General features: G+C 47.1%; 1 protein-coding gene across 2 annotated transcripts in view; it reads right to left on the minus strand.

Moving 5' to 3' along the window:
* Positions 1-3901: 3901 nt before the first annotated feature.
* Positions 3902-12720, minus strand: part of SRD5A1 (steroid 5 alpha-reductase 1) — a 37447-nt gene continuing 28628 nt past the window's right edge. For both annotated transcript variants that reach the window (XM_027520590.1, XM_027520589.1), the window contains 2 exons: positions 11099-11249; positions 3902-6005 (listed from right to left, as the gene is read on the minus strand). In XM_027520590.1, the coding sequence (XP_027376391.1) occupies positions 5939-6005; positions 11099-11249 (218 nt within the window). In that variant the 3' untranslated portion in view covers positions 3902-5938. The remainder of the gene's footprint in view (positions 6006-11098; positions 11250-12720) is intronic.

Below are 12720 nucleotides of genomic sequence, written 5' to 3' on the forward strand. Positions count from 1 at the left end.
TTCTCCCCTGGGGATGGCACAGAGCTGATTTCTGGGCTTTGCGTCCTCTTTACGAGGAGCGGGGGGAGCAGGCACTGTTACCCGTTCTATGCAGTTGGCCCTCCACCCTCCCATCAGCTCTGGCATTTAGGGATGACCACCATCACAGCCCCAGGTGGCACAAGTGGTAAAGAACACACCTGCCAAGGCAGGAGATGTGGGAGAAGTGGTCTCGATCCCTAGGTCAGAAAGATCCCTTGGAGGTGGGCATGGCAACCCACTCCAGTGTTCTTGCCTGGAGAATCCCCATGGACAGAGGAGCCTGGCGGGTTACCGTCCACGGGGTCTCAAAGAGTCAGACACGACTGAAGTGACTGAGCACGCGTGCATATCACAGCACCTCTACTCGATTCTACCTGTCTCCACTCCCACACGTGCTGTGGATATGCTGCAATGACTCAGTCTCATTCTCCTGATGGGGCCAACCCCAATCCTTAAACTCCTTCACAGGGACTGTAATGGGGGTCAAAATGCGGCAGAGCGAAGTAAAAGCATATGTTCAGCTTATCATATTTAACTGGGAACTTCTAAGTGTACTCCTAAAAATATAAAACCATTCCTTGGACGCTTAGTGCTCAGTCGTGCCCAGCTCTCTGTGACCCTTTGGATTGTACCCCGCCAGGCTCCTTTGTCCATGGAACTTTCTAGGCAAGAATATCAGAGTGGGTTGCCATTTCCTCCTCCAGGGGATCTTCTTGACCCAGGGATCGAACCTGAATCTCCTGTGTTTCCTGCAATGCATGTGGATTCTCTACCTGCTGAGACACCAGGGAAGCCCCAAACCATTCCTAAGGATGCTTTAAAAAAAAAAGAAAGAACTCTCCTTTCCAGATCCCTATAGAAAGTAAACAAAAGAAGCTGCAAACAAGCAATAAAAGCATAAACTATGATAAAAGAACATTTCAGTGTAAAAGAACATTTCAGTTAGTAAAAGAATTTGAGCTTTAAGTGGCAAAGTCCATTTGTTAGGTTGGTAAAGGTAACTGAAACAAAAGATTTTTAAAACTTGGAATGAGGAGACAGGCAAAGAAATGCCAGATGAACTTATCAACAAAAAGAGCTTTGTGGCCATCTTTTTATCAGAGCAGAGTTAAGGCACAGAGAAGGCAATGGCAACCCACTCCAGTACTCTTGCCTGGAAAATCCCAGGGATGGAGGAGCCTGGTAGGCTGCAGTCTATGGGGTTACGAAGAGTCGGACATGACTGAGTGACTTCACTTTCACTGTTTACTTTCATGCATTGAAGAAGGAAATGGCAGCCCACTCCAGTGTTCTTGCCTGGAGAATCCCAGGGATGGGGGAGCCTGGTGGGCTGCCGTCTATGGGGTCGCACAGAGTCGGACACGACTGAAGCGACTTAGCAGCAGCAGCAGCAGAATTAAGGCAAAAAGCAGTAAGCAGGTAGATTATCTTATACTGATAGCAGGTACAGATTATAGAGTGGAAAACTATGAAAAACAACAGCATCAAAACACAAAGCAAGAACTGTTTGAAGTAAAATGAAAACGTGATCTGGAAGAAAAGGTTGCAGAGAATGCTAACAGTATAAATACTGTATCTGAATTAACCACAGAGCAAATGGCACCAATGTTTAAAATGATGTTGTATTTTATAAAAAAAGGTTTGAGGCTACAAAGGAAAACTCAGATTCCTCAAAGGAGAAATTGCACAGATAATAATCTCCAGTACACCCACACATGGGAAAAGAACAAAAAAAAAGTTTAAATAAAATTCCCCCAAACGGTTGAAAAGTAAAAAGCACCACTGCAAGCAAAAAGACTGGTTTTCTAAAAGCATTTAGATCAAGGCTTCTGTGATAGTCCAGTGGTGAAGAATCCGCCTTGCAAAGTGGGGGCCACTGGGTTCGATCCTGGCCCGGGAAGACTCCACACGCGTGCCTCACGGCTCCTGAGGCCGGAGCTCCGTGCTCCCGAACAAGAGAGGCCACCGTAATGAGAAGCCTGAGCACTGAAGCTCAGGAAAGACCGCATGCTGCAACCAGAGACACAGCACAACCAAGAATAGATAAATACATAAAAAGCTAGAGTAAAACAGACAAAAAAAGATAAGCATTGAGAGCAACCAGTGAAGAGCTGCAAGATCAGAATGTCCACGTGAACCTAGTCTTAGCCTGTCATCTCCTCTACACCGGCTGGGAGATCCTTGTCTTCCTTTCTCATCTGTGCGAAGTGAATTTGAAAATCTAACTGGAGTTATACAGAGTGAAGTAAGCCAGAAAGAAAAACACCAATACAGTATACTAACGCATATATATGGAATTTAGAAAGACGGTAACGATGACCCTGTGTATGAGACAGCAAAAGAGACACTGATGTATGGAACAGTGTTTTGGACTCTGTGGGAGAGGGAGAGGGTGGGATGATTTGGGAGAATGGCATTGAAACATGTATATCGTATATGAAATGAGTCGCCAGTCCAGGTTCGATGCACGATTCTGGATGCTTGGGGCTGGTGCACTGGGACGACCCAGAGGGATGGTACAGAGAGGCAGGTGGGAGGGGGGTTCAGGATGGGGAGCACGTGTACACCCGTGGTGGATTCATGTTGATGTATGGCAAAACCAATACAATATTATAAAGTTAAAAAATACAATAAAATAAATATATTAAAAAAAAAGAAAATCTTAGTAAACAGAAAATGAACAGAAACAGCAAAGACATGATCCCAATGGCTAAAGCAGAAAACAGAACAATAACCACACAAGAAAATAAAAGTGATCAAAATAATAATTCTGAGTTAGGAGTTCCTGTTAAGATTATGCAAAAATCATAGCAATCACCTCTATGATTTAATCCTCCTTTTGAATTTGTTGCTAATATAAGCAGCAGACAACACCAGTACCAACAGCTTCAAATACTGCAAAACAAGAGCTAACTAGCTAACTAGCTAACTAGGTATCTGAGAATGGTATGTTGCGAAGCTGGAGAACCTGAGATTAATGACAACAAAAAGCTGGAATTCTTAAAATACTCTTAGCAGCATGGTTGGATGAGATTGAGCAAACACCAGGAGACAGTGAAGGACAGGGAAGTTTGCAGTGCTGCCATCTTACGGGGTCACCAAGAGTCCAGCATGACTTAGTAACTAAACTAAAAAGCATGGCTGGATGTGACAAATACAGAAGCATCAGTGTGTGGGTGTGTATGCTCAGTCACGTTCAACTCTCTGTGACCCCACAGACTATATAGCTCGCCTGGCTCCTCAGTCCATGAGCTTCTCTAGACATGAATACTGGAGTGGGTAGCCATTCCTTTCTCCACAGCATCTTCCCGATCCAGGGACTGAAGCTGAGTCTCCTGTGTCTCCTGCATTAGCAGGTGGATTCTTTATTACTGTGAATACCTTTCATTCATCCTGGTTCTAAAATGTATTTGGGGACATAGTCTCATTCACAAGAAAGAATAAAATATCTAAAAATAACCCTAGCAGAAATGCATAAAATTTATATAAATAATGTTACACAGCTCTATCACGAGACAAAAAATATTGGGCACTCTGAAATGTAAGGGCTTAACTGGTGGCTCAGACTGTCAAGAATCTGCCTGCAATGCAGGAGACTGGAGTTCGATTCCTGGGTCGGGAAGATCCCCTGGAGAAGGAAATGGCAACCCACTCTAGTATTCTTGCCTGGAGAATCCCATGGACGGAGGAGCGTGGCAGGCTACAGTCCATAGTGTCACAAAGAGTCGGACACGACCGAGCGACTAACACACACACACACACGTGAAATGCTAATATGAGTGGGAAGGAGACTGCAGGGCTGAAACTCACGTTTACCGTCTGAACTTCTAGTGTGAAGAATTGTCCACACAGAAGAGTAACAAAATGACTGAGCCTTCAATGTAATTTTATTAATCTCCTTTATTTTTATATTGAACACAATAACGAACTGTCATAACGTGCTACGTTAGTGTCTAGCAATTGGAAGACAGGCAGACGAAGCAGACTGAGATCTCTTCCTGTGTCAGACACAGTGCGTGCCAGTGAGGCAGGGACTGCGCGTCAGATCCCCACTGAACTCCAAATTCTGGATCACAAAAAAGGAGCACCAACAGACGCAGAATCCCCAGTGGGCCTCTCTGACTCCCAGACAAGCCTCTTCTTGGCCAGGTACGCCTTCCAGGACCCAGGGCCCAAATCAGTTAAGGCTTGCTCAGATTTCTGAGTTTTCCAGACGACACTCTAAGTATTTACTGTTTCATAGTTTCAAGTTGTTATTCAGTCAGAAAAAGGTTCAAAGTTTATTTGATCATAAAGTTTCCCTGCAGGAACATTCCAGTTTTAGTTAAAATGAAGCACAGAGTTTATCTGATCATAAAAGTTCCCTGCAAAAGCATTCCAGTTTTAGTTAAAATGAAGGACAACCACATCAGGAAAAGCTTTTCGAAAACCCTAAGAGACTGTAACAAACCGCTAATACCAAGAATACAGTTTCTACATGAAAACTCATGCGGAGGGAGCCCCTGCTTGGGAAGGTGAACCAGGAGAAGGGGAGAGGGGGGCTGATCCGATGGGGGTGCCCAGGGGCCCAGAGAGCAGGGGCCAGAGGGCGTGCTCCCTGCCAGGAGGCGGCAGCTGAAGAATGCATAAGACACCACATAGTGCGTCTTGGAGTCCCCCCGTCACTCAGCATGGTCAGCAATCATAAGCGAACAGGAACTCTTTCCACTCACCCCTGTTCCAGTTCCCAGCTCTGCAAATGCAGAAGCAACAGAGGAGAGGAGGGGGTCTTCACCGTGTTCATTACATTTTCGCGGCAGAGACTCAACAGCCTTCCAAAGGGGAGGCTCCTTTGACATATCTGGCAATACTTAGTCAATGTTATTACTGCCATTGATCTCTGTAGAGTTAGGAGCATCGAGAATAAGAAATTCTGCTTCAAGTTGCAGGTGTGCAATCTTGAAAAGTACTTAAAAAAAAAAAAGTGCCTGAAAAAATTCTAGTTCTCCCTCAAAGGAGGAAGGAAAGCCATCCCAGGCCAGCAGCGCCTGGTGAAGGACATGATGGGAGGGCTGGCTGGGGCACCTTCATGCCCTCAGCCCAGGGACACCAGAAGTCCTCCTGCGGGGGATACAGCGGCTTGTTCCTGAAGAATGCCCCTGGCCCCCTGCCTCCCAGTGAGGTCACCTGGTGGACCAGGCTGGAGCAGGTGCCAGAGGCCTTTGGTAGCAGCCTCCACTGGGCCTCTCCAGGCCCAACTTCTCTGCCCGCCCAGCACCCAATTGTGAGAGGCTGTGGGTACACCGTGGGTACCCAGAACTGTCTGATCTGGCGGGATGAGGGACATGAAGATAGAACATACCTCTGGTGGGGGGAGGCGGATGTCACCTTTGACCTTAAACTCATGCTGCAGAGGTTGTGTAAGGGCTACAGAAATGTTTCAGTTCATGGAAAGTGAAAGTGAAAAGTGAAAGTATCAGTCGCTCAGTCGCGTCCGACTCTCTGCGACCCGATGGACTGTAGCCCTCCAGGCTCCTCTGTCCATGGGATTCTCCAGCCAAGAATATTGGAGTGGGTTGCCATGCCCTTGGCCAGGGGATGTTCCCCACCCACGGACGGAACCCAGGTCTCCTGCACTGCAGGCGGATTCTTTCCCATTTGAGCCACCAAGCCCCACTCCATGGAAGCAGACCCCAAATCAGAGGAGTTCAGATTCCTGACCTGGTTGGTGGCCAGCGTCATACTTTAGCCTGTGATTTCAGTTTGATTAGACTGTTATTAGGCAGCTTACACATTTGCTAGGGGAAAAAAATCCTAGAGCAAATCTTAAAACAGTGAAGTACCAGAAAAATTACAGAGACATCAGTTCATTTACATGGTCCCAAGAGAAACATCACTGAAAAGCTTCAAGTCAAAGATAATTCCACTGACGACAAACTTAAACCAAAAATGGAATCATGATTTTTCTGAATTTTGGATAATCTTCAAATTTCTCATGGTACCACCTGAAACAAGACAAAAAAATACGTTAAAAAAGTTACTTTTCTCGCTAAAACATTTGACAGATGCTAACAAAATGGACAATAGTCTCCTTATAAAGGGATCCTGACCTTTTCAAAAGTACTAATAAAACAGTAGAAATGAACACAGCATTGATAAAGAAACAGACTCTAATCAAAAAAGAGTAATAAAAATTCTGGCATCTCAGGTACACAGCTTGACTTTGTCAGTATCATGAATATCTATCCACATCTGATGGTACAGCATGATTCGAGCAGACGTGACACCTATAATTCACCTTTATACTGGCAAGGAAAGTTATAGGCATGTGATAAACACACGGATCAGGATACTGGAGGGCTACCTTAGCAGACCATAGAAGCAGACAGACTGGGGGAGGGGAGGGGAACCGAGCAGGTGTGTCCTGACTATGGTTTGGTGACTCTGAGAATTTTCTCCAGTCCTCGGAGGAGAACTAGGGCCCAGGGTCTGTGGCAAGAGCACACAGCTCTGGGCCGGGCAACTCTCCAAACAAATCTAGGAATATGCAACAGGGGTCATTCATAATGTGGCCCTGCACTCAAACAGGCATTTTCAGTTTTGACTATAAATGAAGTCAACCAAGGCACACTCACTCATTGTGGAAAGGGTTGCAGCTAAGTGGATGGAGTAAAGATGAAAAAACAATCGGACAAAATGGAGAAATAGAGGGAAAAAGGGAGCTTCCTGGAGCACAATGAAGGTTAAACAGACTGAAAACAATGATGGAAAATGATTAGCTATTATTTTCAGAGATGGCAGAAATATATGAAATATACCTGTTATAAAGATGGCAGAAATATATGAAGACAACAACCAGAAAGTGAGTCAGTAAAACCCTGTTGATTTTAGATTCTTGGATGAAGCATCCCCTCCCCTGACACGTGTGTGTGTGCATGCTCAGTCATCTCCGACTCTTTGTGCCTCTGTGGACTGTAGCCCGCCAGGCTCCTCTGTCCATGGGATTTCCCAGGCAGGAATACTGGAGTGGGTTGCCATTTCCTTCTCTAAGGGATCTTCCCAACCCAGGGATCAAATCCACATCTCTTGCATCTCCTGCATTGGCAGGTGGACTGTTTACCACTTGAGCCCCCTGGGAGACCATAGCAACCATGGACTTCCAGATCAGTGATGGTGTCTGAGACAAGAAGGATTAGAGGCCATGGTGACCGTGGACTTTTCCAGATCAGCGATGTGCCTGGAGACAAGAGGGGTTACACACAGCAGTGGAGCCGAGTACGTGCACCATCCACGTGTTGACTCATGTTGGCCTGTGCTACAGTTTGAATGTGAACCCTGCAGAGTCATGTTAAAAACCTAAGGACCAAGGTGATGATCGTATAAGGATGTGAGGCCTTCGGGGGGTGATGAGGGTGGAGCCTCAAGAGTGGAGTCAGTGCCCTGATTAAAGAGGCCCCAGAGCCCCTCCCTCTTCCCGCCTTATGAGTTTACAGCGAGTAGGCACCATCTGCGACCCAGCCGAGGGCCTCCCCCAGAACTGGCCCTGCTGGTGGCATCCAGATCTCAGATTTGCTGCCTCTAGAACTGGGAGAAACAGATGTCCCTTGTTTATAAGGCCCTGGTTTATGGCATGTTTGTTACAGCAGCCTGAATGGACTAAGACATCCTGCTCGGGATCCAGGACACGAACCAGCTGGTTCCTAAGAGCCTCCCATGGCTCAGCAGGGCAGACACCAGGCCAGGAGGGCAGGAGGTGAGTCCCTCTCCTGACCCTGCCCGGGGAATGGGGACAGCGGCCTCGGAAGGGCAAGAGTGAAGGCGAGCGGCAGTCCAAAGTCAACAAGGACAGCCTCACCTGCATAGCCCTCGGGACAGCTCCAAGCACTGTGTGGCCCAGGAAGCTGTTCTACTTTGTTCAACCACTGAGACCTCAAATCCACCTCAAGAAAAGACTTCAAAGCAGAGGTTACCAAACTTTTTGGCACTAGAGGCTGGTTTCGTGGAAGACGGTTTGTCCAAAGACCAGGTCAGGGGAATGGTTTCAGGATGCTTCAAGCACATTATATACATTGTGTACTTTATTTTCTTTTATTATTCTTTTATTATTCCATCAGTGCCACCTCACATCACCAGGCATCAGATCCCAGAGGCTGGAGCCCTGCTTACAAGGAGTCTTCCAGTAGTCCAATGCTTAACACTCTGTGCTTCCGCTGCAGGGGGCACGGGTTTGACCCCTGGTCAGAGAATTGAGATCCACTAAGATCACTCATGCTGTACAGCATACACACACACACACACATATATACACATACACATTTTATACATGTGTTTTCTTGTTCAGTCGCTCAGTTGTGTCTGATTCTTTGTGATCCCATGCATGGCAGCATACCAGGCTTCCCTGGCCTTCACTACCTCCCGGCGTCTGCTCAACTCATATCCATTGAGTCGGTGATGCCATGCAACCATCTCATTCTCAATCACCCCCTTTACTCTTGCCCTTAATCTTTCCTAGTATCAGGGTCTTTTCCAAAGAGTTGGCTCTTTGCCTCAGGAGGCCAAATATTGGAGCTGCAGCTTCATCATCAGTCCTCCCAGTGAATATTCAGGACTGACTTCCTTTAGCGTGGACTGGTTGGATCTCCTTGCAGTCCAAGGGACTCTCAAGAGTCTTCTCCAACACCACAGTTCAAAAGCATCCATTCTTCAGTGCTTAGCCTTCTTTATGGTCTAACTCTCACATCCAGTTCATGACTACTGGAAAAATCACAGCTTTGACTACACAGACCTCTGTCAGCAAAGTGATATTTCTGCTTTTAATACACTGTCCAGGTTTGTCATAGCTTTCCTTCCAAGGAACAACGGTCTTTGAATTTCATGGCTGCAGTCTCACTGTCCACAGTGATTTTGGAGCTCAAGAAAATAAAGTCTGTCACTGCTTCCACTTTCCCCCTTCTATTTGCCATGAACTGGTGGAACAGGCTGCCACAATCTTAGTTTTCTGAATGTTGAGTTTTAACCCAGCTTTTTCACTCTCCTCTTTCACCCTCATCAAGACGCTCTTTAGTTCCTCTTCACTTCCTTCCATTAGAATGGTAACATCTGCCTATCTGAGGCTGTTGATATTTCTCCCACAAGATGATTCCAGCTTGTGATTCATCCAGCCATAGACACTTTTAAAAGGACAAGCAGCATATTTCTATTACTTTTCTCGTTCATTTTTCTACCCCTAGAATCAAAGTTTATGTGACACTAAGCAGGGCTGGATATCACTTCTTTGTCTTGAATTTATTACTGTCGAGGCTGAACTGACGTCTCACTGCCTTTCTGCTGAATGCGGAATAACCCTGTAAGCGTTTGTGTGTCTGTGTGTTTCTAGCTCATGAAAAGCTTCGTGTTCCCAATCTCTCTTCCAGAAGCATTCCTCTGCCAAGGACGGGTCACTGATGGGTGAGTAAACACTTTCCAAGTGTAAACAAATCACAGATCTTTATCGAAGTCTTACAAAATACACTGTTGTTCCAAGAATCTAATTTTTTTTTTAATGTATTTTCGAAGACGTTAGATATTTTTAGTCTAAAGAGATGATAATAAATGGTTTCAGCCAGGCCTGTGGAAAGCATGGATCTTTCTGGTTCTGGGCAAAATGTTTCGTAGGCCTGAGGTGGCAGGGAACAACCAGCAGAGGAGAAAACCGAGCGTCTCAGACTCCCTGCCTGTGCTCACGGCCCCGTGGACACTGCATCCCAGAAGGGCTGGTGTGTCAGCTTCCCAGGGCTGCTGCGACACACAGCCACAAACCTGGGGCCTGAAATGACAGCACGTCTGTTCTCACCGCCTGGCAGCCAGAAGCCCACCATCTGGGCGCGGGCAGGAGCACGCTCCCTCCCCGGCCCCGGGGGACAGTCCGTCCTGCCTCTCCCAGCTCCTGGCTGCCTCTGGGTGCCCCGGTCCGGGACGGCATCGCTGCATTCTCGGCCTCCAGGTTCCCTCTGTGTCTGTCTGCTGCTGGCCATCTTCTCTCTGTGTGTCTGTCTGTGTTCAGGTTTCCCTTCTTCATAAGGACACCAGTCCTTGGGCCCCACTCCAGCGCCACCTCAGCCGAACCAGCCCCATCCGCACAGACTCCACTCCCAGGGTCAGGACACAATCCGACACACGCCAAACACCCAGCATCGCTGTGGCATCAGGGGGACTGTCCCGATGCTGAGCCAGTCTGGGAGCTCTCCAGTCGCAGGACACGTGACTTCCAACTTGCCCGAGGCTTTGTTCCCCGAGCCTCAGTTTCCCACCTGTTAGACTGGGCAGATGGCCTTCAAGATCACCTCATCTTTAACACCCATTGTTTTTTATGTTGATGGTCCAATGCATCACAGGCCTTTTCGGGGATCTGATAAAGGCCGAGGCCCCACACTCTGGAAAATGATGTGAAATGATGTGATTTCGGGGCACGGTAACCTAGAGCCCATTGGGGACCCCAGGCCCGGGTGGTGGGGCACACCTATGGGACGGGACTCTTGCCAGGGCACGATGCCGACTCTTCCAACTACTGCTGCCTGGTCAGCATCCCCCACTGTCATGGGCGAGTCCACAGCAGACCCTGAATCCCCTGCCAGACATTGAACTTGACCATGGAGCCCAGCCATGGCATATCAAAGATGCCACAACAGGGCAAAGCAAACAAGGATGCTGACACATGCCTGATGATTACAGCTAGGCATTTCTTCAGACATTTGTGCTTTTCTGTTTTAATGTAGCTAGAAGTGTTAGTCACTCAGTCGTGTCTGACTCTTTGTGACCCCATAGACTGTAGCCTGCCACGATTCTCTGTTTGTGGAATTCTCCAGGCGAGAATACTGGAGTGGGCTGCCACTTCCTCCTCCAGGGGATCTTCCTGACCCAGGGATCAAGGCCGGCTTTCTCGAATTGCAGGCAGATTCTGTAATGTATGAACCACCAGGAGAGCCCTTTTGTCTAGCTAACGCCTGGTATAAACTGGGATTTGACAAATTAGTATGAATGCTTCTAAAATCTAACCTGAGGATTGCTCTGCGGAGATCAGAGAACAAATTAAAAATGCCGAACATGTTTTTGAACATACTTGTGATGTTGCTGAGCCCTGGTGAACAGGACGCAGAAGGTGAACACAGCGAAAGCCCAGCCCTGAATGGACCAGCTGGCGAGGGCATAGCCGCACCACTCCACGACTTCTCCGAAGTAGTTGGCTGCAGATATGTATTCAAACAAGCCCCCTAGGAGAAAACAGCCAGCAGCACGTTTACTAAAAAACAATGCCTAACGAAACCTTGACTGAAGAGAGACCTGTGGATACCTGCAGGGACAACATAAAAACCAACTCTGGAAAAATATGACCTTTACAGAACTTGTATCGATGAGACACCTCCAATAAGACCAGCTTTACTATTTCATACTACAACTTCTGGTAGTACCTGCATGCCCGTATCAACATTCACCTGTTTATCTGACTATAAAAATGCTATGGCTTTAACATACTTCAGTATGTTGCTTCAGTAGCTAACGAGTCAAGCTGACAAAACTTAAACAGGGCTGGGGAGCACAGACTAACAGTGTTAGTCTGGTTAAGAGGGACTTCTAGGAACCCCTGGACAAAAAAGGGAAGGAAATACTAATTTTCAAGGGCAGATTCACTTGTGTATTCACTCATCAAGTCTTCCCAGATGCATCAAGTCTACACGACAGGCCAGACCTTCTTCTAAGGATGTGGGATGCTCCATGGATGAGACCGCTTGCTCCACATCTGGGCTATTACGCCCCAGGGAGGGTTCGGGGGACTCAAGGGGCAGAGCAGGGTGAGGGGGCTGGGAGTGGGGCTGGGCTGGAAGGAGCTCGGGCCAGAGACCACAGTGGCACACTGCAAGGACAACCCCAGGGCCATAGCTTAAGCAATTTGAGGCTCATGGGGTTTTCTGGTTATTTGTTCCACTGTTATTTCTGTACGGTTTCCAGGAAGATAACACAAGGATTCCAGCCTGAGTGCTACCATTTGTGCTGTTCACTGCTGCTCTTTGAGTTTTTAGCTTTACCAACTGATTAAAAAAATTTTTTTAGAAGCTCTGTTGTTTTTTTAACTTCTATATCTATTTAGTTCTTTTTATAGTATGCTACTCCTTTACTCATACTTTCAATCCCTTTATGGTTTAAATATTTAAGTTTTAAATATGAAAGTTTATAACCTGTACCTGAATTCTAAGCTCTGAGATCGCTCACATCAATGACGCCCTTGCTCATGGGGATCTGTTCCTCATGGGCTCTGCAACCTCTGACTGTGGCAATTCTCCCGCGGTATAGGGTCTGCTGGGCTCTCGAGGCCTGCGTGGAAGGCAGGTTCTCTGGGAATCTAGGTTTGCCTCGATCGTGGGTGTGAGCCCACCACCCCCAGGATCACAAGGATCCTAATTCGTGGCTGGACGGTTTCTCAGATCAGGCAAGTGGCACGTATTTGGGCTACAAGCCAGCCTGAGGGACAGCGGGTAGTCACCGATTCAACCAAGATGCACTCGGGGCTTTAGCCCTCACTTAGATTTTGCCCTCTGATGATCACGTCTGCTCTTGATACCATACTGATGCATTTACAAATTTTACTCAACATATTAAAGTGTTTTGGAAAGAGGGTCACTCAAGGTATCAGTTCTAATCTATGGCAAGAAAGGAAGTGATGGACACCCCTCGTAGACCATAAAT

This window comes from Bos indicus x Bos taurus, chromosome 20, assembly GCF_003369695.1.
Source record: "Bos indicus x Bos taurus breed Angus x Brahman F1 hybrid chromosome 20, Bos_hybrid_MaternalHap_v2.0, whole genome shotgun sequence".
Lineage (NCBI taxonomy): Eukaryota > Metazoa > Chordata > Mammalia > Artiodactyla > Bovidae > Bos > Bos indicus x Bos taurus.